This window comes from Schistocerca nitens, chromosome 2 (genome assembly GCF_023898315.1).
Source record: "Schistocerca nitens isolate TAMUIC-IGC-003100 chromosome 2, iqSchNite1.1, whole genome shotgun sequence".
Classification (NCBI taxonomy): domain Eukaryota; kingdom Metazoa; phylum Arthropoda; class Insecta; order Orthoptera; family Acrididae; genus Schistocerca; species Schistocerca nitens.
Window position 1 is genome coordinate 1,053,369,944 of NC_064615.1, and position 27,592 is coordinate 1,053,397,535.

The 27,592-nt window shown below is 44.5% G+C and overlaps 1 protein-coding gene across 1 annotated transcript in view; it reads right to left on the bottom strand.

Moving 5' to 3' along the window:
* The window catches only part of LOC126235534 (Down syndrome cell adhesion molecule-like protein 1), a 210,247-nt gene extending 187,681 nt beyond the window's left edge, over positions 1-22,566 (bottom strand). Inside the window, exons 1-3 of the mRNA XM_049944253.1 lie at positions 22,320-22,566; positions 21,969-22,207; positions 12,352-12,589 (exon numbers count right to left, since the gene is read on the bottom strand). Coding sequence (XP_049800210.1) covers positions 12,352-12,589; positions 21,969-22,207; positions 22,320-22,566 — 724 coding nt within the window. The remainder of the gene's footprint in view (positions 1-12,351; positions 12,590-21,968; positions 22,208-22,319) is intronic.
* Between the last annotated feature and the right edge of the window lie 5,026 nt (positions 22,567-27,592).

Below are 27,592 nucleotides of genomic sequence, written 5' to 3' on the forward strand. Positions count from 1 at the left end.
GGCCAGATCAGTCAGTCATCCAGACTGTTCCCCTGCAACTACTGAAAAGGCTGCTGCCCCTGTTCAGGAACCACACGTTTGTCTGGCCTCTCAACAGATACCGTTCCGTTGTGATTGCACCTAGGTACGGTTATCTGTATCGCTGAGGCACGCAAGCCTCCGTACGAACGGCAAGGTCCATGGCTCAAGGGGGGGGGGGGGGGGGGGATGAAACTTATTATGAAACCGTTATGAAGACCTCGTAAACATGTGCGACGGAGACCAGAACTGTGGAAGAATCGCTCATTACGCGATGTCTGTGAAGAGATTTTTGGCGCAAAATATTCCACTGATGGAACATCCACCGCATTCTCCTGACATAGCACCATTCGACTTCTTTCTCTTGCCAAAACTGAAGTCTGGGCTCAAAGTAACCAGGTTCGTGAATGCAGTGAAGGAAAAAGCAACGAGCCTCCTCAACAGCATAACAGAAAGAGACTTACAGCACTGTTTCCAACAGTGGAAAAGTAGCATGGAGTGGTGCATGGTTCGGGGAGGCATGGATCGAGGAGTGGACTACACTGAAGGGGACAACAATTGTGTAAGGTTTTTCAATTAAGAATTAGACCATGAGTCCTGTTTCTTTATTGACGTAGCTCGTATACATAAATGACCCGACGGACAGGTGAGCAATAGTTTATGGCTGTTTGCTGTTGACTCTGTGGTGTCGTCATTGAGCGACTGTAGGAGTATGCGAGATGAGTTAGACAAAATTTCTAGTTTGTTTGTTGCATGGCAGCTTACTATAAATATGGAACATGTAAATGAAGGCGGATGAGTAGGAAAAACACTTCTGTGACGTTCGAATACAGCTTTAGTAGGGCGCAGCTTGACACCCACAGCAGTAAACTATCTAGGAGTAACCTTGCAAAGTGACATGCAATGGAATGAGCACGTCAGGTCGGCAACAGGTAAGGCGAACTCTCCAATCCGGTACTATCCACACCAGGTCGGATTAAAGGAAGACATCGAAGCAGTTCAGAGGCGTGCTGCTATATTTGTCACCGGTAGGTTCGATCGGCACGCAAGTGCTTCGTGACTCAAATGGGAATCCCTGGAGGGAAGACGACAACCTTTTGGTAACGCACTATTGCAGACATTTAGAGAACCAGTCTTTGCAGAACGATTCTACTGCTACCAACGTACATTACGAATAAGAACCATGAAGATAAAAAGCGAGAAATTAGTGCTTGCTCGGAGGCTTGTAGACAGTGGTTTTTGCGAGTGCAAATGACTAGTACTGGTACAAGATACCCTTATCCATGCACTGTACAGTCGTTTGCGTTTTTTTTTTTTACTTTACTGTTATTTTAACACCTGAACAATCAGGTAGGCTGGCAGCGGCATGCTACGCCGCTCTTCAGCCATAGTGGTGACAATAACAGTACAAGAACGGAGAATTAAAATGAACAGAGTGATGGGCAAAAAATAGTGGTCACAGATACACAAAACACACGGAGCCGTTCACACGCGACGATAACGACACGGGAAACACGTTGACACGGCGCACATAACACTGATGAATCCGACGGCACAAGTGAACGTAGAAGCGGGACGGCGGACACTAAAAACACAAAACGACGTCACACACACGAGACACAGATGGCGATGATCTCCGGCGCGCGAAAGTCCACGTAGCGTATGCGAGTCCGGGGACCTGCCAAGAGGGGAAGAAGGGTGAGGGAGGGTGGAGAGGGGAGAACATAGATGCCAATGGCTGAGGAGATGGGAGGAGGAGTAGAAGGACAGGGGAGGGGTGGCCCGGGGGGGAGTGGGGAGAAGGGGAGGAGGGATGGAGGGTGCCCAAAGGAACAGATACAGGAAGAGGGAGGGAGGATCAAAGTTGGTAGGAGGGGTAGATGGAGGGGAGGAGGACATCATCAGGGAGGGGGAGCTGGCGGAAGCCACCTTGGGAGAGGGTAAGGAGGGTGGAGAGATGGAGACCAGGTGGGACGTGGGAATACAGGCGCGGCAGCGGGTGGGGGTGGGAGAGGATCGGGGAGATGAGCGGGTGAGGAGGATCGAGTTTATGGGAGGTGTACAGGATCCGTATCCTTTGAAGGAAAAGGAGGAGGTGGGGGAAGGGGATGAGATCGTACAGGATCCGCGTAGGGGAGGGGAGACGGATGCGATAGGCGAGGCGGAGAGCATGGCATTCAAGGATTTGGAGGGATTTGTAAAAAGTAGGGGGGGCGGAGATCCAAGCCGGATAGGCATAACAAAGGATAGGGCGGATGAGGGATTTATAGGTGTGGAGAATTGTGGAGGGGTCCAGACCCCACGTACGGCCGGAGAGGAGCTTGAGGAGACTGAGTCGGGAGCGTGCCTTGGCTTGGATTGTCCGGAGGTGGGGTCGTTTGCGTAGTATGTATGCACTTTTAGATGTAGAAATAGTTATATCAATAACGAGAACAGAAACACTTACAGCAGAAAAAAACAGAGTTTGTATCTTTTGTGAAAAGTAGAATAATATGAACTAGAGACAGGTACACTACTGGCCATTAAAATTGCTACACCACGAAGATGACGTGCTACAGACGCGAAATATAAGCGACAGGAAGAAGATGCTGTGATATGCAAATGATTAGCTTTTCAGAGCATTCACACAAGGCTGGCGCCGGTGGCGACACCTAAAACGTGCTGACATGAGGAAAGTTTCCAACCGATTTCTCATACACAAACAGCAATTGACCGGCGTTGCCTGGTGAAATGTTGTTGTGATGCCTCGTGTAAGGAGGAGAAATGCGTACCATCACGTTTCCGACTTCGATAAAGCTCGGATTATAGCCTATCGCGATTGCGGTTTATCGATTGCGACATTGCTGCTCGCGTCGGTTGAAATCCAATGACGTAAGCAGAATATGGAATCGTTGGGTTCAGGAGGGTAATACGGAACGCCGTGCTGGATCCCAATGGCCTCGTATCACTAGCAGTCGAGATGACAGGCATCTTATCCGTATGGCTGTAACGGATCGTGCAGCCACGTCTCGATCCCTGAGTCAACACATGGGGACGTTTGGAAGACAACAACCATCTGCACGAAAAGTTCGACGACGTTTGTAGCAGCATGGACTATCAGCTCGCAGACCATGGCTGCGGTTACCCTTGACGCTGCATCACAGACAGGAGCACCTGCGATGGTGTACTCAACAACGAACCTGGGTGCTCGAATGGCAAAACGTCTATTTTTCGGATGAATCCAGGTTCTGTTTAAAGCATTGTGATGGTCGCATCCTTGTTTGGCGACATCGCGGTGAATGCACATTGGAAGCGTGTATTCGTCATCGCCATCCTGGCGTATCACCCGGCGTGATGGTATGGGGTGCCATTGGTTACACGTCTCAGTCACCTCGTGTTCGCATTGACAGCACTTTGAACAGTGGACGTTACATTTCAGATGTGTTACGACCCTTGGCTCTACCCTTTATTCGATCCGTGCGAAACCCTATATTTCAGCAGATAATGCACGACCGCATGTTGCAGGTCCTGTACGGGCGTTTCTGCAGACGGAAAATGTTCGACTGCTGCCCTGGCCAGCACATTCTGCAGATCTCTCAGCAATTAAAAACGTCTGGTCAATGGTGGTCGAACAGCTGGCTCGTCACAATACGCGAGTCACTACTCTTGATGAACTGTGTGTGGTATCTTGTTGAAGCTGCATGGGCAGCTGTACCTGTACACGCCATCCAAGCTCTGTTTGACTCAATACCTGGGCGTATCAAGGCCGTTATTACGGCCAGAGGTGGTTGTTCTGGGTACTGATTTCTCAGGATCTATGCACGCAAATTGCTTGAAAATGTAATCACATGTCAGTTGTAGTAAAATAAATTTGTCCAATGAATACCAGTTTATCATCTGCATTTCTTCTTGGTGTAGCAATTTTAATGGCCAGTAGTGTAGATTCAGACTGAATGCCGTGGCAGCAATGGACGTGAGATAAGTAGTGGGTAACGGAGCAAAGAGTAGTGAGTGAGGTGGGAAACACGTTCTTAGGGAAAATATGTCCTGACTGATCGAGGAACGAGAGTGAAACAAGAGTAACTGGAAGACATCAGTATTTGTGTCACTACCTGAAAGAAAGAAATAGCCATACATGGCAGTTTGCGAAGGAAAAGTTGTGAGGTGGACCAACAGGAGTGTTTCAGATTTTTCTTAACTGTTATAAGATATTAATTAGTGGTCTAGTTGCAAGGTAGCTTGATCCAGACGCGAACTGCAGCTCCAGAGAAGGAGCGTCCAGATGTTTTTTGTTTTATGGTTGACCTCAGCTAGGTTATTAGATAAATGAGACTTTGTATTACGACTAAGAGAATATGACGCCCACGTGTATTCCACGGGCGTCAACTCACGTCATGACAGAACCTTCGGCGTCGCTGAAACTCGAGAGAAAGACGAAAACTTACGATTAGTATCCTTTAGGAGGACATATTGAGCAGTGGATGTCACCGTGATGAATTTTTTTCTTATTTGAGCCATCAGTCTTCTGACTGGTCTGATGCGGACCGTCACGAATTCCTCTCCTGTGGCAACCTCTTCATCTCAGAGTAACACTTGCAACCCACCTTTCAATTACTTGCTGGATGTATTCCAATCTCTGTCTCCCTCTACAGTTTTTGCCTTTCACAGCTCGCTCTAGTACCATAGATGTCATTCCCTCATGTCTTAACAGATGACCTATCATCCTGTCCCTTCTCCTTGACAGTGTTTTCCACATATTCCTTTGCACTCCAATTATGCGCAGAACCTCCTCATTCCTTACCTTATCAGTCCACCTAATTTTCAATTTCTGTAGCACCACATCTCAAATGCTTTCATCTTCCTCTGTTCCGGTTTCCCTACATTCCACGTTCCAATACCATATAATGTGTTCCAAACGTACATTCTGAGAAATTTCTTCCTCAAATTAAGGCCTATGTTCGATACTAGTAGACTTCTTTTGACCAGGAATACCCATTTTACCAGTACTAGTCTGCTTCTCCTTCCGTCGTGGGTTACTTTACTGCCTAGGTAGTACAATTCCTTAACTTCCTCCACTTCGTGAACATCAATCCTGATGTTAAGTTTCTCGCTGTTCTCATTTCAGCTTCTTCTCATTACTTTCGTCTTTCTTCGATTTACTCTCAGTCCGTTTTATGTACTCATTAGACTTTTCATTCAATTCAGCAGATTAATTCTTCTTCACTTTCACTCAGGATAGCAATTTCATAAGCGAATCTTATCGTTGATATCCTTTCACATTGAATTTTAATTCCATTCCTGAACCTTTCTTTTATTTCCATTATTGCTTCTTCGATGTGCAGATTTAATGGTAGACGCGAAATACGACATCCCTGTCTTAAACCATTTTTGATCAAAATGGTTTAAATGGCTCTAAGCACTATGGGATTATCTGAGGTCATCAGTCCCCTAGAGTTAGAACTACTTAAACCATACTAACCTCAGGACATCACACACATCCATGTCCAAGGCAGCATTCAAAACTACGACTGTAGCAGCAGCGCGGTTCCGGACTGAAGCACCTAGAACCGCTCGGTCACAGCAGCCGGCCATTTTTGATCCGAGCACTTCTTTGTGGTCGTACTCTTGTTTTACTTCTTTGCTCTTGCACATATATTGCTTATTACCCGTCTATCTCTAACATCTTGCACCATTTTGCATTGTCGAACGCTTTTTGGAAGTCGACAAATCCTATGAACGTGTCTTGACTTTTCTTTAGCCTTGCATACATTATCAACCGCAACGTCAGAATTTCCTCTCTGGTGAATTGATCCTCACCTAATGCATCCTTAATTTTCTTTCCCAGAGTATACCTGCAGAAATTCTTCATACTCCTTGGGATGTGACCCAAACAGATAAAGACCTTGTAGTGGTTGCTGTGGGAGTACCTGATAATTCTTCTCATTCTTTAGTTCCGTTCCAGGTGAAATCTCCTGATTTTTGTTGTTAGTCAGTATTTTCTCACATATCACGAACACAAAACCAGAATAGTCTCTGCACGATCATACGACTTCCTGGCGCTCCAGTTACCAAGTTAGTAGGAGTTACGACGCAGTCTAATTGTATCTCAAGAACTGTCAACATGATTTAAACAATAAATTACAATGCAAGGCTCAATGGTTCCACTTACTTGCTATAGTGGTTTGCGGCTTTAGTTAATTTTTTCTTGTTCCCTCGCCTCAAACCTTCTATTACTGCCTTATTTCGCTTCATTATATGGCGCACGAATTGTCTCTTAAACGTTCGTAACCGAAAATAAAATAAAAGAATCGTTCTCTTCTTACAAGCTGATTTGCGTGATACATGAAACGGTCCTGTATTGTGTTACTTACATACACGAACACTTCAGGCATCGTAGTAATTATGAAACCATGCCAACAACATTTGCACGCATTCTCCCTTAACTATTTCACTTTATCAGACAATTTGCGACTACAAATGGCCACTGCTCTGGCTGTTATTAGATGGGTCGATTCTCCAGACAATTCTGAATTAAAACGACATGTGGTTATTTCTCATATTTTACGTAACAACCATATTATCTACATCTAAATCTACATTTATACACCGCAAGCCACCCATCGGTGAGTGGCGGAGGGCACTTTACGTGCCACTGTCACCTCCCTTTTCTGTTCCAGTTGCGTATGGTTCGCGGGAAGAACGACTGCCGGAAAGCCTCCGTGCGCGCTCGAATCTCTCTAATATTACATTTGTGATTTCCTCGGGAGGTATAAGTAGGGGGAAGCAATATATTCGATACCTCATCCAGAAACGCACCCTCTTGAAACCTGGACAGCAAGCTACACCGCGATGCAGAGCGTCTGTCCTGCAGAGTCTGCGAAACATCTCCGTAACGCTATCACGCTTACCAAATAACCCTGTGACGAAACGCGCCGCTTTTCTTTGGATCTTCTCTATCTCCTCCGTCAACCCGATCCCACACTGATGAGCAATACTCAAGTATAGATCGAACGAGTGTTTTGTAAGGCACCTCCTTTGCTGATGGACTACATTTTCTAAGGACTCTCCCAATGAATCTCAACCTTGTACCCGCCTAACCAACAATTAATTTTATATGATCATTCCACTTCAATCGTTCCGTACGCATACTCCCAGATATTTTACTGAAGTAACTGCTACCAGTGTTTGTTCCGCTATCATATAATCATACAATAAAGGATCCTTCTTTCTATGTATTCGCAATACATCACATTTGTCTATGTTAAGGTTCAGTTGCCACTCCCTGCACCAAGTGCCTATCCGCTGCAGATCTTCCTGCATTTCACTGCAATTTTCTAATGCTGCAACTTCTCTGTATACTACAGCATCATCCGCTTAAAGCCGCATGGAACTTCCGACACTATCTACTAGGTCATTTATATATATTGTGAAAAGCAATAGTCCGATAACATTCCCCTGTGGCACGCCAGAGGTTACTTTAACGTCTGTAGACGTCTCTCCATTGAGAACAACCTGCTGTGTTCTGTTTGCTATAAACTCTTCAATCGAGCCACACAGCTGGTCTGTATTCCGTAGGCTCTTACTTTGTTTATGAGGCAACAGTGCGGAACTGTATCGAATGCCTTCTGGAATTCAAGGAAAACAGCATCTACCTGGGAGCCTGTATCTAATATTTTCTGGGTCTCAAGAACAAATAAAGCGAGTTGCGTCTCACATGATCGGTGTTTCCGGAATCGATGTTGATTCCTACAGAGTAGATTCTGGGTTTCCAGAAACGACATTATACGCGAGCAAAAAACATGTTCTAAAATTCTACAACAGATCGACGTCAGAGATATAGGTCTATAGTTTTGCGCATCTGCTAGACGACCCTTCCTGAAGACTGGGACTACCTGTGCTCTTTTCCAGTCATTTGGAACCTTCCGTTCCTCTAGAGACTTGCGGTGCACGGCTGTTAGAAGGGCGGCAAGTTCTTTCGCGTATGTCATGTAATACATGAATAATCAATAAAAAAAACTATCTGCTGTGACCTTCCTTGTGCTCAGTGTCCCAGATAAGGATAAGCTTCCACAACACGCATGTCAAGATAGCATACTGACTATTTATACGCACAACGCACATGGTGTTCCTCGCTAATGTAAACTAACCTTTCTGGGCAACACACAAAACACACAACATTTCGGAACTAAGCCTCAAAGGCAAACGCAGAAAAGTTCTTCGCACTACACAAGTCTCTCTTTTCCTTTCTTAAAAACAAAAAAAAGCCTTTAATAGTGTATGTAGTTAAGAATGTATGTTGATAAGAATAATAATGGTTCAATGGCCTGGTGGAAGTATTTCTATTGGACACTACTTCGGCGACTTGTGTGTTTGTAACCTCCACAGTAATCCAACCGTGGACGGGGAACTACAATTTAAAGTGGATTTCTCATGTCGTTGAGATATGAAAGCTACGACAGGAGAAAAACATGGTCAGTTCGAAGTTCGATCCCGCGACCTCTTGGTTTTCAGGAACGCCATTTACCGATGGATCATCAGCCCCAAAACGTATATAAATAATTGAACTGTAGTTTCTGTCAATGAGTTTGTGAATACACAAAATATGTCACATACATGGCCGTATTATTTGACAGGATTGACGTAGAACCTTAAATTATTTACACCGCCAAGAGACTGCAGATCTTAGTATTTGGCATAATTTTCATCTTGATACGTCTACCCGCTCCTGAGAAGAGGGAGTATTTGTAGTTGGACAGACAGACAGGCAGACAGATACACAGACGGCCATAGAAAAGGTTTTACACTGAAGCGCCAAAGAAACTGGTATAGGCATGCGTATTCAAATACAGATATATGTAAACAGGCAGAATACGGCGCTGCGGTCGGCAACGTCTATATAAGACAACAAGCGTCTGGCGCAGTTGTTAGATCGGTTACTGCTGCTAGAATGGCGGTTATCGAGATTTAAGTGAGTTTGAACGTGGTGTTATAGTCGGCGCAAGAGCGATAGGACGCAGCATCTCTGAAGTAGCGATGAAGTGGGGATATTACCGTACGACCATTTTACGAATTTACCGCGAATATCAGGAATCCGTTAAAACATCAAATCTCCGACATCGCTCTGGCCGGACAAAGATCCTGCAAGAAGGGGACCAACGACTATCGAAGAGAATCGTTCAGTGTTGCAGAAGTGCAACCCTTCCGCAGATTGCTACATATTTGAATGCTGGACCATCAGAAAGTGCCAGCGTGCGAACAATTCAACGAATCATCACCGATATGGGCTTTCGGAGCCGAAAGCCCACTCGTGTAACCTTGTTGACAGAACGACACAAAGCTTTACGCCTCGCCTGGGCCCGTCAACAGCGACATTCGACTTGAGCCGTGGTAAAATTTGCTGTTTTGAACAGTGCACCGCAGCGCGTTGTGTGAAGCAGTCGCCCTTTGTTTCTGGCGGTGGCGCTGCTGTGGCAATCGCAACTTTGGTGTCTCCCACTGGTGGAAAAAGGGGAAAGGTTGCCTGTTCACGTGCATTTAAGGGGCGCCATGAGCTCGGCAGGGGGTGCGTGTTTTACAGTGAGTGTTCCGTGTTGTGTTTTTTGGGACTTGTTGCGAACGGCCATCATACTGTCGCTGGGTGTGCCTTTTATCTCTTGCGAACAGAAACCAGACTGTCGCCATGTTTTTTAATCGTGTGTCTACTATGTTACTTGTCTGATTCCTGTGTATTTTATCTACATTGCCAACCTCTTTTGCTTTCTGTTTTAACTTTCCGCAATTTTACGCCATTTTACACTTTAAAATCACCATTTTATCGCCTGTTTTTCCTTGTTTCTTTCTTCTTCCTTTATTTAAAAAAAAAAGTCTGTAGGCTGTAGAGCAGCGTAGTAAGCTGCTGCCAGCCCGGCCCCTTCGGGGGGAATTGAAAATCAATAAAGGAAAAAAAAACTCGGCAGGGGGTCAGTCTGTCAGTCTCGGCGAGGCTGGTCAGTTGGTCAGCCGCGTCAGTGAGGGGCAGTCAGTGTCTGTCGTCCGGAGTGCTAGTACGCGTTAGGCTGCCAGTCTGCTCGAGTTTGCTCAGGCTATGGGCATTGGCGGTTGGATTGATCGGTTGGTCGGTCGCGCACTGGGACACAAGATGAATTGTCCGTCTTGAGCGTTGGTGCATGTGAAGTCGCCACGTCAGTCCGGTGGCCCGCGCCTTATAGCGAGGGGTAGTGACTTCGTGGCCGACACGAGAGCAACGGGAGTCAACCGACGACATCGGTCTGGCCGGCGCGAGCTGCGACGCCGTGAGACGGGAGTTCGGCTACGCCAGGTCTTCGCCAGACATCGCAGTTTATGAAAAGTTAAGTGATTCGTGATATGTGTTTCATTTACTTGTTAACTTCTATTTGTGTTCTTGGTCAGTCTCTCGTCCCCAGTTTACTCGTCTGTCTCTCGTCCGCATTTGTTAGGCAGTTAGTGTCTGTCTGTCGGTCTGCCCTACGTTAATAGCTGACTCTGTCATGTTTGTCGGATTCGGTGTTAACGAATTTATTGCTTAAGGTGTAAAGTCCGAATTCCTGAAATATGCCGGCCGGAGTGGCCGAGCGGTTCTAGGCGCTACAGTCTGGAACCGCGCGACCGCTACGGTCGCAGGTTCGAACCCTGCCTCGGGCATGGATGTGTGTGTTGTCCTTAGGTTAGTTAGGTTTAAGTAGTTCTAAGTTCTAGGGGACTGCTGACCTCAGAAGTTAGGTCCCATAGTGCTCAGAGCCATTTTTTTGACATATGTTTTTATCTTGCCTATCATCTTGCGAGGTGATATATGTGTAATGTAGAGCATGTTGGTACATTTTATGTAAAACTGCATTTCACGGATTTTATTTAAATGGTATTTTCGGTGTATAAAGTTGCCACCCTTCCACCGTAAGAGTCTTAACAACAAGTTCCCCTTTCGGTGGCAAATATTTTTAATGTGAGTGTTTGGTACCATTTACATCCCGCTTACGGGTTGCATAGTTTATGTGTTTGTGTGAATTGTTAAAATTTTTAGTTTAAAGTAATCTTGTGTGTTGCAGATTTGCACCAGTGTAGTCTTCCAGAGGTTGTTGTGAGCGGTCGTGACTACGGCCGTGTTAAAAATTTATTGAAAAAAATTTTTTTTTAATTTGTTTCATCAGTTACCAATTGGCAACTACTTCCACGCTCACATAATGTGATTCAATGTGTTAATGTTCTTTATGAAACGCTAGTAAATAAAGTAAATTCTTAAGAAAAGTTTTTGATAGTAAATTCACGGTTCAGGACTGCTGATGACTGGAAACATGCTGCCTGGTCGAACGAGTCACGTTTCAAATTGTACCGAGTGGATGGACGTACACGGGTATGCAGACAACCTTATGAATCCATGGCGTCTGCATATTAGCAGGGGACTGTTCAAGCTGGTGGGGGGCTCTGTAATGATGTGGGGGTGTGCAGTTACAGCGATATGGGAGCCCTGATACGTCTAGATACGACTCTGACAGGTGACACACACGTTAGCATCCTGTCTGATCACCTGAATTAATTCATGTCCGTTGTGCATTGCGACTGACTTGGGCAATTCCAGCAGGACAATAAGACATTCTACACGCCCAGAATTGCTACAGAGTGCCTCCAGGAACACTCTTCTGAGTTTAAACATTTCCGATGGCAACCAGACTCCCAGACATGAACATTATTGACCATATCTGGGCTGCCTTGCAACGTGCTGTTCAGAAGAGATCTCCACCCCTTCGTACTCTTACAGATTGATGGACAGCCCTGCAGTATTCACAGTGTCAGTTCCTTCAATCACTACTTCAGACATTAGTAGAGTCCATGCCTCGTCATGTTGCGGCACTTCTGCGTGCTAGCGGGGGCCCTACACGATATTAAGCAGGTGTACCAGTTTCTCTGGCTCTTCAGTGCATAAGAGTGCCATTGTTACCGACTAAGGTACAGAACCCTAAAAATTATTGTAAAAGGAACAGTTAGCTACCTGATGATGGTACCATGCTGTCAAAGCGCGACGGATCAACAGATATTGGAAAATAAACATGACCCAAACTGAGAAAGTCTTATATTTATAACTGTAGGCACTATTCAAGTATTTCATTTTATTATTGCAGGTGAAGGAGAACAGAAATGGTGACATCAGCCCTAAATGAATTCTCTATTGTCTTTAGCTACAAAAAATTTTTTTTCGCAAACGATTTTAATATTTTGAACATTGGAAAGCATTTTAGACGAATCACTAACGTAAAATGTTAACTTATTGATAACGACATAGGAGAAATGCAAAGTAACACCACGCTTTACGATCCTCAGAGCTCACCAGAGCAGACTCACCGTCTTCATCTGTCATGGCGGTAACTTCTGGGCTCTTGGGACCTGCTCCAGCCTTATTGTACGCCTGTATCAGAACCGTGTACTCTGTGAACTTCTGCAGGTTGGTGAGCAGGCCTTGTAGCGGCATTCCGGGAATTACTTCGAACGTCTTGTAATGGAATGCATCAGAAGAGTTAGTTTTTCTGTAGCCAATGTAGTATCCCAGAATTTCTCCATTTTGAAATTTCTCTTCTGGTGGCTGTAAAGTTGAGAAAAAAAGCTTAATTATATCATTGATGAGTAAGCTACTGTAATCAGTGTATGCCTCATTCGAAAACTCACTATTTATACAGCTGTTAAAGGCACTTTCGCAGGTGAGATAGAGGAATCGCAATGCAAATAGGTTGTTGCACTAAGTCTAACGCTAGTGTATTTTTATAAAGGTAGGTACAAATAGTTACCTGAGAAGTGCAAAATTAACATTAATCAATGTGGCAGGCAAGCTCCGCTTCGGGCTGAAAAGTACCGGTGGGACCGTGTAAACGCTAAGAAATGGTATGGCGCCATTTTCTCTCTTTCTCGAGAGGGCACCTATCACCGTACATACCACGCTATCACGCTAGTTCACACGGTGAACAGAGAAAGTTGTTTTACCACTCTGGTAGGAATAAAACAACATTTTAAATTATATTGTACATATTGTATAAGGAACGTCGGATTTGTTGGAAATTGAATTTCCACTCGACAGCAGTAGTGCCAGAAATATTTTTCACCCAGTATTTCTATGCATAAGAAGACTTTTCGCAAAATCGGATACCTTTTTAATTGATTCCTGGTGAAACACTGTGTATCATATTAATTAAACGAAAATAGTTTTTGCCTTGTTTCACGAACTTTATTATTATTGTATGACCTATGTTTCGGATTATAAGCCCATTGTCTAGTACACAACTGACCCAAAAATGGAAAACAAGCAAAAATAAACACGCCCAATTCTTAAAGTCTCGATTCATGATAAACCATAAAGAGTTGTCTCTGTTGCCTAATTTAACACAGATACATTTACAGCCTACAGGTTTCATTGCGACACTATTTACAATAACTATGAACAAATATATACTGCCTTGGTGCTACGTGCACAGGAATGGAAATTTGTGTTATAATCTAATTATGAATGAAGGCACCAAGGTTGTTCTCCTATATAGAAGTTGTTAGGTGTCTAAAAGTGGTGAATAACTGAACTGAGTTTCCTCATTCAATAGTGAAGATGGGGATACACATCTGTTTTTTTCTAGTATTTCTGATTGACTTAGCTTTGTACCATTTCCCTCCGTATGTATAACTTTTGCATCTATTATTTCTTTATGGTTTTGGTTTAAGCAATGTTCGGCGAAGGAAGAATCAGTCTTCTATAATTTGCAGCTTTACCGTACAATTAATTCACCATAGAAATTGAAAACATTTCCATCTGAGAACAGACTGACAGCGGCTAATTTATTTATCTTTGGAATTCGTACGATCGCCTGCCACTCAGCCGAAGTGATACATCCTGATTAATGTTATAGTTTTTCATACTGCACAGATTCTAATTTTCAACTACAAGCCACCGTAGAATAATGGTTACTTTGAGTAACTCGTGTGTGTTTAACAAGGGGACCACCCTACTCGTCATCACCGATTTTGCCAAAATATATGGTAATATGCATCAATTGACCAGAAATGAAGACGACAGAAGTGGTAGCTCCAGATGACAAAGCGTTTAGAAAGAAATAGCATTTTTGGCGCGGGGCGAGTGATGTATGAGCCATTTGTGTTTTCGTAGTTTCCAGATAGCGGGTGAAGCAGCGGAAATAGTGCAGAACGATAATCTGAGGGTCGTGGTTCGAGTCCCTTGCTGAAATTTACTTTTATGTTAATTTTTTACGTTACTTACACTGCAAATAAATCTAAATAATGCTCAATATATCGTAGCTATTAAAATTTTCATAAAAGACATAAAAAAGGCAAAGGAAAATTTGGGATTGCAAATAAATTTACAGTAAGGGATTACACGGCATATACAAGAACTTCATATATAAAATTACGTAATTTGATTATTTTACAGCTGATGATTTACGAGTGCTGAGGTAATATTCATCGGAAAAACAAGGGAAGCAATAATTTTTACGGCGTCTTGCATAGGTTTTAAACTCTGCAGTTTTGCAGCTACGTGGTCGTTTTGAAATTTCTGCAGAAAAATAAACTTGGTTTACATTCGTAAAAGGTTGTCATTCAGCGCATAGTTTGGCAGCAAATCACTCGTAACACATTGTTTCGCCAAATACTGGCGATGATAGCTACTGATGTACTAGGAAATATATTTTAAGTCTTCTCGGTGTCTGATTCTGTTTATTTCTCGATGAAGTAAAGAGCAGCTTTTTTCACAAATTCTTTACCTGACGAAAGAAACAGGCACCGCAGAGATGCATTAGATGCCGAGGGCTGGTCGAAGACGAAAGTAAACTAACGGAATACCTTACGCTGTACGCCTTTATTATCATTCCTTCTTGGAATGTTACTTGCAGAGTCCGTGAGTCCAGAATCCTCGTGGACGCTGTAAGTACAATCCTCTCTTGGAAATTCATTTACAATCTCAACTCTCCTCTGCTTTTCCTTTTCTTACCTTTTATGAAAATATTAAATGCAATATGTTGAGCATTATTTCCGACTACTGGCAGTGTAAGTATCGTAAAAATTGAAAATAAAAGAAAGTTTGAGCATAGGGGCTTGAAGCCACGACCCTCAGATTTCCGCAGCGCCGATCGCTGCCTGAATCCTACATTAACATAAATGGCTCGTGGCTCCCCCGACCAGCGCCAAAAGTACTATTCTTTTTTCTAAACCCTTGACCATCAGGATCTTCCACTTCTATCACTTTCATTTCTAGCTCAAAATAGTTCAAATGGCTCTGAGCACTATGGGACTTAACTTCTGAGGCCATCAGTCCCCTAGAACTTAGAACTACTTAAACCTAACTAACCTAAGGACATCACACACATCCATTTCCGAGGCAGAATTCGAACCTGCGACCGTAGCGGTCACGCGGTTCCGGACTGTAGCGTCTAGAACCGCTTGGCAACCCCGACCGGCTTCATTTCTGGCCGAGTTCTGCATATACCATAAATTTCCAGGAAATCGGTGATGACGAATAGACGCGGTCCCTTGGAAGTGTTCCTGCCTGCAAGAACGTAAACACAAAATTACTATAATAATTAAGCTAATTCCGCCACTCCTGCAGTTTTGGTACACAGAACTATCCATTCCTTAAAGAAGAGAATCATTCATTCTCTTGTATCCATGAATACATAGAGTAATGTTAATATTTGGGCACCACGAGATTTTTACTTTGTACTGTCATAAATTCTCTCAGAACAAAACATACAAAAAACATAGCCAAGCATGATATTAAGTTATACGTCTTGTAATCAACAGCATAAAGTTTATCAATTTAAGTTACGAAAGTTCTTTAATAATGCGATTTATTTTCACGTTACTTTGATATTCTGACACTTTTAAGAACTAATTATTTCGACATATCGTTGTGAAAAATATGTGTTCCAATATGATGTTGATTATCCATTCTTGTGCATGAGTTCTTTAAAACGCTGCCGAGTACTGCTAATGATGATTTTTATATAGTCAGTACACAGACCGTCCCATTCTTCTTTTGATCGACGCTTTACAGTTTCTTTGGAAGGTACTGGTATGTTTATAATACGTCGTTCTAGTCCTCCCCCCACATTCTTAATACGTTGAGGTCAGGTGATTGAGGTGGTGGTTGTAATGCTTTCGGGAAATTGTACAACAAGTATCTCCGCACAATTCGAGCCTTAGGTTTCAGTTCATTTTCCTAGTAAAATTTGAACGTATTTCATATTCCCATTTTTTCAGTATCTTTGCGTAAACTGTCCTTTAATGTGTTCAGATATATTTTTTCGTAACAGTGTCGATGAACACTAATTCACCTGGTCCAGATGTGGATATATTGCCCCAGAGAAGAACAATGCCATCTCCACGCTTTATGGTCGAGTTAACATTAATGACTTTAAAAACTTCATTCTTCCTCCATCACACCACCCTTCGTCCATCTGACCCAAAAATCGTCGATGAAAATGACATTTCTCCAGCATGTTTCTTCCTTCGTAATTAGCTCTTTAGCGAAGTCCAATGTCTTCCGTCGATTTTGTTAGTTCACGCACGGTTTCTTCCTAGCCACTATTCCATTATAGCCACTTCCCTCAATGCTCTGCGAATCGTTTGAGGATTTACAGTACCTTCTTTCCAGTCTCGTTTAGGATTGCTAATTTGGGCGCACTGAGTGGAGGTTTCTTCTGTATTATGAGGGTTGCCCAGAAAGTAATGCACCGCATTTTTTTCTTCAACAATTCTTTATTGCACCTAAAGAATTACACAGACGAAAGAACTGTGTTTTATCTACAAATCTTATGTTTCCACGTAATCTCCATCGCGTTCTATGGCCTTCCTCCACCGCGAAACAAGGCCGTGTATGCCCTGTCGGTACCAGTCAATGTCCAGGTGGCGTAATTGCACCCACACTTCCTTTGCTGATTGACAGATGCACCGCCAACTGCCGAGTCGTAATGCGTCTGTCCTCGTGAATGACAACATCAGCTCGCTGGAACATGTCAGGTTTGGCAGCCGCGGATGGTCTCCTCGACCGCTGCAAATCGTGCAGCTCCACCGAACCGCCTTGTGATGACCTCATCCTCCGTGCCCAGCGACTAACTGTACTTCTGTCGACAGCAGACGCTCCATAGACTTTGCACAAGCATTTGTAAGTATTCCCCACAGTTTCTTCCTCTGCGGAGAGAAATTGAATGATGCTGCAGCTACGCTATCTGTCGGAAGTGACGGAAACTAGGCGTGCTCACTTAGGAGACTTAAAATAATATGTATGTAACGTTTGGCATTCGTAGCATTGTTTTTGGTCGAGAAAAAAATGCGGTGCATTACTTTCTGGGCAATCCTCGTAAATTCGTCTTGTCACGTGCATCCAACTTCATTGGTTGGTCCTTTTGATGCTTACGGTCTATACAGTCCTCGTTTTTTAACCTTATGACGATAGCTGGCACTGTAGTCCTGCTCTTGTTGAGCGTGGCAGAAGTTTGTCTATATGATTTACCTTAGGCGTTACGAAGAATTACTAGTTGTCGTATATCAAAAGTGGTATTAGTTTTGCGTGACAGTGTACCGTCTGGAAAGTCAAACGCGCTGTAAGTGAATACTGCTCTCTAACTCAGAGTATATAACTTGGCGTGAACGATCAAACCAGGTAATACACTGCCAGCTGTCCGAATATTATAGTAACTTGAAAATACACTAATGATCGTAAATTACGGATCTGGTGCCGACGGAGGTTCGAGTCCTCCCTCGGGCATGGGTGTGTGAGTTTGTCCTCAGGATAATTTAGGTTAAGTAGTGTGTAAGCTTAGGGACTGATGACCTTAGCAGTTAAGTCCCATAAGATTTCACACACATTTCATAAATTACGGATAATTGCAGAATGTGGTGCCACACGACGTGGCACTACACAAAACTGGCGCTAATAGCATAGGCGCATAGGTAACACACACGACACAAATCTGTAAGTCCACAGTATTGGTGACAAGTTGAGAAAACCGTCCCGAAACACATGTGCTACAAAACGCCACTGTTTCCTGCGCATGTACCCCGACATCAATATGGGATACGATCACCATGTACACGTACACAGGCCACACAACGGGTTGGCATACTCTGGATCTGGTGGTCGAGCAGCTGCTGGGGTATTGCCTGCCATTGTTGCACCAGTGCCTGTCGGAGCCCCTGAAGTGTCCTTGGGGTTTGAAGACGTGCAGCAATACGTCAACCGAGAGCATTCCAGACGTGCTCGACGGGGTTTAGGTCTGGAGAACAGGCAGGCCACTCCATTCGCCTGATATCTTCTGTTTCAAGGTACTCCTCCACGATGGCAGCTCAGTGGGGCCGTGCGTTATCATCCATCAGGAGGAAGGTGGGACCCACCGCACTCCTGAAATGGCGGACATACTGGTGCAAAATGACGTCCCGATACACCGGCCCTGTTACAGTTCCTCTGTCAAACACATGCAGGGGTGTATGTGCATCAATCATAATCGCATCCCACACCATCAAACCACGACCTCCATATAGGTCCCTTTCAAGGATACTAAGAGGTAGGTATCTGGCTCCTTGTTCACGCCAGATGAAAGCCCGGCGAGAATCATTGTTCAGACTATACCTGGACTCATCTGTGAACCTAACATGGGACCACTGTTCCAATGACCATGTACTGTGTTCTTGACACTAGGCTTTAAGGGCTCTCCTGTGACCAGCGGTGAGTGGAATGCACCTTGCAGGTCTGCGGGCGAATAAACCATGTCTGTTCAATCGTCTGTAGACTTTATGTCTGGAGAAAACTGTTCCAATGGCTACGGTAAGGTCCGAAGCAGGGCTACCTGCAGTACTCCCTGGCCGTCTGCGGGCACTGATGGTGAGATACCGGTCTCCTTGCGGTGTTGTACACTGTGAACGTCCCGTAGTGTAGCGCCTGGACACGTTTCCTGTCTGCTGGAATAGTTACCATAATCTTGAGATCACACTTTGTGGCAGACGGAGGGCCCGTGCTACGACCTGCTGTGTTTGACCAGCCTCCAGTCGGCCTAGTATCCTACCCGTCATAACGTCATCAATATGTGTTCTTTGAGCGATTTTTATTAGCACGTCTGAAAACTTCTGCACACTTGCTCGCTGCACTGTACTCTGACATGCACCAATACACCTCTGCGTATGTGGACTGCTGCCAGCGCCTCCGTGCGACGACCGCAGGTAAAATGCACCGTATGGTCATACCCCGAGATGATTTTAACCCGCAAACCGCCCGCCAGAGCGTTGTTTCTCCATGTATCATTGAGTATCTTCACCATGTATCATCCTTAATTTATGAACATGAGAGTGGAATGGTGTTTTATTTAAAGCGTATTATTCAACAAGTGTTATGTGCTGTGTAATAAATGCTATTTTTTATTTAATGCTATTATTTACTGGACATCTACCTCTAATATTTTTATCTTGTTAAGAATAAAGTTATGATGCTACAAAGCAAAAATCTGATAGTATGCAAATACACTCCTGGAAATTGAAAGAAGAACACCGTGAATTCATTGTCCCAGGAAGGGGAAACTTTATTGACACATTCCTGGGGTCAGATACATCACATGATCACACTGCCAGAACCACAGGCACATAGACACAGGCAACAGAGCATGCACAATGTCGGCACTAGTACAGTGTATATCCACCTTTCGCAGCAATGCAGGCTGCTATTCTCCCATGGAGACGATCGTAGAGATGCTGGATGTAGTCCTGTGGAACGGCTTGCCATGCCATTTCCACCTGGCGCCTCAGTTGGACCAGCGTTCGTGCTGGACGTGCAGACTGCGTGAGACGACGCTTCATCCAGTCCCAAACATGCTCAATGGCGGACAGATCCGGAGATCTTGCTGGCCAGGGTAGTTGACTTACACCTTCTAGAGCACGTTGGGTGGCACGGGATACATGCGGACGTGCATTGTCCTGTTGGAACAGCAAGTTCCCTTGCCGGTCTAGGAATGGTAGAACGATGGGTTCGATGACGGTTTGGATGTAACGTGCACTATTCAGTGTCCCCTCGACGATCACCAGTGGTGTACGGCCAGTGTAGGAGATCGCTCCCACACCATGATGCCGGGTGTTGGCCCTGTGTGCCTCGGTCGTATGCAGTCCTGATTGTGGCGCTCACCTGCACGGCGCCAAACACGCATACGACCATCATTGGCACCAAGGCAGAAGCGACTCTCATCGCTGAAGACGACACGTCTCCATTCGTCCCTCCATTCACGCCTGTCGCGACACCATTGGAGGCGGGCTGCACGATGTTGGGGCGTGAGTGGAAGACGGCCTAACGGTGTGCGGGACCGTAGCCCAGCTTCATGGAGACGGCTGCGAATGGTCCTCGCCGATACCCCAGGAGCAACAGTGTCCCTAATTTGCTGGGAAGTGGCGGTGCGGTCCCCTACGGCACTGCGTAGGATCCTACGGTCTTGGCGTGCATCCGTGCGTCGCTGCGGTCCGGTCCCAGGTCGACGGGCACGTGCACCTTCCGCCGACCACTGGCGACAACATCGATGTACTGTGGAGACCTCACGCCCCACGTGTTGAGCAATTCGGCGGTACGTCCACCCGGCCTCCCGCATGCCCACTATACGCCCTCGCTCAAAGTCCGTCAACTGCACATACGGTTCACGTCCACGCTGTCGCGGCATGCTACCAGTGTTAAAGACTGCGATGGAGCTCCGTATGCCACGGCAAACTGGCTGACACTGACGGCGGCGGTGCACAAATGCTGCGCAGCTAGCGCCATTCGACGGCCAACACCGCGGTTCCTGGTGTGTCCGCTGTGCCGTGCGTGTGATCATTGCTTGTACAGCCCTCTCGCAGTGTCCGGAGCAAGTATGGTGGGTCTGACACACCGGTGTCAATGTGTTCTTTTTTCCATTTCCAGGAGTGTATTAACGCTACTCACAAGGGAACCTCCCCATCGCACCCCCCTCAGATTTAGTTATAACTTGGCACAGTGGATAGGCCTTGATAAACTGAACACAGATCAATTGAGAAAACAGGAAGAAGTTGTGTGGAACTGTGAAAAAATAAGCAAAATATACAAACTGAGTAGTCCATGGGCCACATAGGCAACATCAAGGAGGACGTGAGCTCAGTAGTGCCGTGGTCCCGTGGTAGCGTGAGCAGCTGCAGTACGAGAGGTCCTTGGTTCAAGTCTTCCCATGAGTGAAAATTTTACTTTCTTTATCTTTGCATAGTTATTACCTGTCCGTTCGTTCATTGACGTCTCTGTTCACTGTAATAAGTTTAGTGTCTGTGTTTTGCGACCGCATCGCAAAACCGTGCGATTAGTAGACGAAAGGACGTGCCTCTCCAATCGGAACCGAAAACATTTGATCGCAAGGTCATAGGTCAACCGATTCCTCCACAGGAAAACACATCTGATATATTCTATACGACACTGGTGACGGCATGTGCGTCACATGACAGGAATATGTTGTCGACCCACCTAACTTGTACACTTGGCGAATGGGTAAAAAGATTCTTCTACCTTGCCCGATTTAGGTTTTCTTGTGGATGTGATAATCACTCCCAAAAAAGTGATGAAAACATAAGAGTTTGTCACATAAACTGAAAATAAAAAATTAAAGTTTTCACTCGATGTAATATTTGAATCAAGGACCTTCCGCTCCGCAACTGCTCACGTTACCACGAGACCACGGTGCTCCTGTAGTCTCTGTGTCCTTGATATTGCCTATCTTCCCATGAACTACTCAGTTTGTATATTTTGCTTATTTTTTCACAGTTCCACACAACTTTTTCCTGTTTTCTCAATTAATCTGTATTCGGTTTTTCAAGGCCTATCCACTGTGCCAACTTATAACTAAATCTGAGGGGGGTGCGATGGGGAGGTTCCCTTGTCAGTGTATCTCTATCCTTTCAGTACATTGCTTCCTAAGCGTTTTAAGGTTGGAACGTACCTTCCACGTAACAAAAAGACTCTCTGAACTTTTCGTCCTAGCTTTCACATCCCTGGGTGGGGATTCAGGGGGTTCCTCCATTGTGGTGACCGAGAGCGCTCTGGTCGCATTGGACGTTCCCACGGAGTTGCTAGCGAGGGCCCTGAACTGGTAAACTCGGGCGGGCAGAAGGCCCGACACGGTCACGTTTTGCTGGCCTCCTTGCACCAGCACCTGGGCAACATTCCAATGCCATGTAACTGCCAACAGACACACAAACTGGAAGAAATTACACAACAATGTCAGTCACGATGAGATTCCGCAAAAAATCTTCAAACGCTAGAGCACGCTAACAGTTCGGCGACCACATACCTGAAGCGTTCTTGTACTGGACCACGTAGTGCGTTATGCGGCTGTTCCCGTCGTACGGCTGTTCCCAGCTCAGACTCACACTGCGGCTGCTGTAGTTGGAAACGTGGAAGTTCAGCGGAGTGTCCGGCGGTTCTTGAACTACCAGCAGGATTTCTGATCTGTCTGTCCCGTACTTGTTCGACGCGACACAAACAAAATGTGTCGTATCCGTTCGCTCTACGCGTTTGAATTCCAGTTTCGATGTCATTCCATTACGTGTTGCTATCTCTTCTGTAGTAACTCTTTCGTGACGAGTAGCATCAAAAGGGTGGCCATTCTGAAACCAGTTTATGGTGACAGGTTTGTCCCCATCGGCGGTACAGTCAAGCGTTGCTGAACTTCCTTTGACCGCTGTAATATTTTGAAACGGTCTATGAAATCTTGCCGGCACTGAAAATAAAGTAAAATATCACTAGTTACTGCAATGTATTTAGACCATCATGAAATGAGTATAATTGCTAGAGAATGTATCTGAATATATCTGTTGCAGCAACTAATATATGTAATGTGACAGTTGCCAGAAAGGAGTTAATATATTGTATGTCATTCATAGCAGGTATGAAATATGGCTCATTTAGACATTCATGATCACACACTTATACACACACAGAACCATGTAAATATAATACTTCATTGTTTTTAGAGTACATGAAACGTCCATAAAGACATGTGATCTGTTATCCAGTTTTAAGGTTACTTGATAAGAATAATGTAACAGTTAAGCATTTATATATAGGGTGATCCAAAAGGAAATAACATATTGTTATTGTTTAGTACAGACAAACTGTGAAAGACAGAAACACATTGCGCATCTCACTTGAAGAGAAAGGATGAAAGATGTATGTTTGCACAGACGCTACACCATACACTAGACATAAACACGATGTCAATAGAACGAAAAACCAGTCCAAGTTCAAAAGATTTCATTTTACATTTGATGACTAGTTCTGGGCTTAGACCCATTTTCAAACCAAACTACAGGGCAGGTAACCAAATTTACACTCATGCATAATACAGTTATTACTAAATTCTTAAGCATATGCCAAAGATACAGAACATATCGTTTTAAAATTATATAAAATCGAAACTGCCATTTCCGAAGATGTCAACAAAATGCGTAGTGTACAGTCACAATGGATACATATAACTGGCAGTTTATTCCTTCCTCTGTCATAAGAAAACCTTGGGAAGGGACACCCTATCAGGAGGAGAGGGATGTTGGACGTGGGTGGAAACTGTCAGGATACACCATATTAAAACCCATCTGAGTTTCCCAAGTGATTTATTATTTCCAGCTATAGTGCCCCTTCCTCTTGGTCTGTGTCACTGGGTCCCGCAATGCTGAGGACACCACTTTGCTGGCTGTGAAACAGCTTGGCACGGAATGGCTGGCTCAGCGACTCGTGCAATGCACAGCTGAGTGCCAGCCAAGTACGGCCATGGAGATGTGATGACGTCAGGATGCACCGGCAGTCGACTCAACGGTCTCCATCCCTTCCGCCTCAGCGCTACGCGTTGGGAGCTGCAAGGCAGCCCTCGGCGTGCTTCCTCAGTGGCATGGTTAATATTGCGATGACAACAAGCGCCCGCGATCCAGCGTCCAAATCAGTGGCCCTCGCCTCGGGATGCCTCTGGCATGTGTTGGGAGCTAACCAGACTGCCCGCAGTAGCGAGGTGTGGCGTGGCCCCCCGCTGGCTGGCTGGCTGTGGGCCCCGTGTTGGCCTCAGAGGGTCGAACCAGCGACCTGCCGTGGTCTGGAACGCTGGTGCCCCACCTGCCTCTGCGTGTAGCAAGTAGTGTGACATGTCCCACCGTCCAGGAGAGCTGTCACACTTGAATGCATTGTTAGTGGACAGGCGCCTATTTACACTAGGCTGTGCACCTCTGTTTTGCTAATGCGCCGCTCATAACATCTGGGTTGGGCCAGTGGGCCCCTTCTTCCTGTAACATGCGCCACGCAAGCTGTTGCATTTACTCTTTTCAGTGGGTATACGGCCGTGTGGCCTCCACTCTACTTTCCAACCGCTGGTAGCGTAACTTACTGTCAACAGACCTGTGCCTGGCTGTAACTGGTGCGCTCAGAAATATTGAACCGAAGCTAACCTTTTCCCATCTTATACGGTGGTGCCGCTACACAGGATATAGGATAAATTTATTTATTTATTAAAATGTTCTCCAGCCATCAAGAATACCCTAGCTCACACAATAACCACAGAATTCCACAATGAAAGTAATACTCTTTTAAAATCTTTACCAAAAAGAGTCAAATAATTAAAATCACTGACCAGTAGTACATAGCAGTGCCACCTGCGGCACATATTACAAAATTGTATGCCATATTGGCACGTAAAAGTCAGTAAATGTAAAACCATGCAAGTCAATGATAAAATTACGACCTTTTTAAATCCTCTACCAAAAAACTATTTAAAACCACTACAGAGTAAAGAATATAATAATTCCATTCCCAAAGAAAGCAGGTGTTGACAGATGTGAAAATTACCGAACTATCAGTTTAATAAGTCACAGCTGCAAAATACTAACGCGAATTCTTTACAGACTAATGGAAAAACTGGTAGAAGCAGACCTCGGGGAAGATCAGTTTGGATTCTGTAGAAATGTTGGAACACGTGAGGCAATACTAACCTTACGACTTATCTTAGAAGAAAGATTAAGAAAAGGCAAACCTACGTTTCTAGCATTTGTAGACTTAGAGAAAGCTTTTGACAATGTTAACTGGAATACTCTCTTTCAAATTCTGAAGGTGGCAGGGGTAAAATACAGGGAGCGTAAGGCTAGTTACAATTTGTACAGAAACTAGATGGCAGTTATAAGAGTCGAGGGGCATGAAAGGGAAGCAGTGGTTGGGAAGGGAGTGAGACAGGGTTGTAGCCTCTCCCCGATGTTATTCAATCTGTATATTGAGCAAGTAGTAAAGGAAACAAAAGAAAAATTCGGAGTAGGTATTAAAATTCATGGAGAAGAAATAAAAACTTTGAGGTTCGCCGATGACATTGTAATTCTGTCAGAGACAGCAAAGGACTTGGAAGAGCAGTTGAACGGAATGGACAGTGTCTTGAAAGGAGGATATAAGATGAACATCAACAAAAGCAAAACGAGTATAATGGAATGTAGTCAAATTAAATCGGGTGATGCTGAGGGAATTAGATTAGGAAATGAGACACTTAAAGTAATAAAGGAGTTTTGTTATTTAGGGCCCGCATCTCGTGGTCGTGCGGTAGCGTTCTCGCTTCCCACGCCCGGGTTCCCGGGTTCGATTCCCGGCGGGGTCAGGGATTTTCTCTGCCTCGTGATGGCTGGGTGTTGTGTGCTGTCCTTAGGTTAGATAGGTTTAAGTAGTTCTAAGTTCTAGGGGACTTATGACCACAGCAGTTGAGTCCCATAGTGCTCAGAGCCATTTGAACCATTTTTTGTTATTTAGGGAGTAAAATAACTGATGATGGTCGAAGTAGAGAGGATATAAAATGTAGACTGGCAATGGCAAGGAAATCGTTTGTGAAGAAGAGAAATTTGTTAACATCGAGTATAGATTTAAGTGTCAGAAGTCGTTCCTGAAAGTATTTGTATGGAGTGTAGCCATGTATGGAAGTAAAACATGGACGATAAATAGTTTAGACAAGAAGAGAATAGAAGCTTTCGAAATGTGGTGCTACAGAAGAATGCTGAAGATTAGATGGGTAGATCACATATCTAATGATGAGGTATTGAATAGAATTGGGGAGAAGAGGAGTTTGTGGCACAACTTGACAAAAAGAAGGGACCAGTTGGTAGGACATGTTTTGAGGCATCAATGGATCACAAATTTTGCATTGGAGGGCAGCGTGGAGGGTAAAAATCGTAGAGGAAGACCAAGAGATGAATACACTAAGCAGATTCAGAAGGATGTAGGTTGCAGTAAGTACTGGGAGATGAAGAAGCTTGCACAGGATAGAGTAGCATGGAGAGCTGCATCAAACCAGTCTCAGGACTGAAGACCAAAACAACAACAACACAGTAAATCACAACAGGGCCACATACGGCGCTTATTACAAAGTTGCCTGCCATGCAGGCACATAAAAATGGTGAAATGTGTACAGCAACAACAGTATTAAAAAAGAACAGAACTTTCTAAATGTATACCGCAAAGGGTCAAATACTTAAAATGACTAACCAGTAATACACAGCGCTGCTGTGCATCACTGGCTAGTGATTTTGAGTGTTTGGCTCCTTTTGGTAAAGTTTTTCAATGAGTATTACTTTTATTGTGGTCTTTTATGGTTACTGTACGAACTGTTGTACTCCTGATGGTTGGAAAAGATTTTAATAAATAAAAAAAGGTTTGCTATATCCTGATAGAGGTTTCTTTACGACAGAGGAAGGAAAACTGTCAGTTATCTGTATGCACTGGAAAAATGAAATGATCGTATTGCATTGTTGACCAGGAAGCCCCATTCGGGGCAGTTCTGCCGCCGTATTGCAAGTCCTTTTTAGTTGACGCCACTTCGGCGACTTGTTAGTCAATGATGACGAAGGACACACAACACCCAGTTCCCTGCCAGGAATCGAAACCGGGCCCCCTGGATGGCAGACGGTAACGCTACCACTACGCTACAAGGCGAACTGTATGCACTGTGAATGTATGTCACACGTTTTGGTGACAACTTTAGAAATTCCAGATTCGACTTTATGTAATTTTAAAACGATATTTTCTGTATATTTGGCATATGCTTCAGAATTTGGTGATAACTGTATTATGCATGAGTGTACATTTGGTGTTCTGTCCTGTGGGTTGATTTGAAAATGGATCTCGGCCTGAAACTAGTCATCGAATGAAAAATAAAATGTTTGCAACTTGGACTGGTTTTAGGTTCTATTGATTAACAGAAGTTGCTGAACCAAGTTACTCCAGCTTGCTGAAAGTTCATAAGCACAAAGTGTTGGTCGAGAACCATAGGAAAGTTAGTCCATTTCATTCCTTACATGAATCAACAGGTCCGTATTTATTGAACCGACAGCTTCAACAATACGATTTCTCAGATCTTGAAGAGTAGATACCATAGTTGGGACAAAGACTCTCTCTTTTATGTACCACCACAGAAAAAAAGTAAGGTATGATGCCTCGTGACATGGGAGGCCTAAAGCAATGAGCAAGATCTTGTTGACATCTTGGGTTGTCGGGTGTTCTGCCGGATATCAGCGTCGTACTTGCACGATAATTCGGTCACGTAGCTCGTAA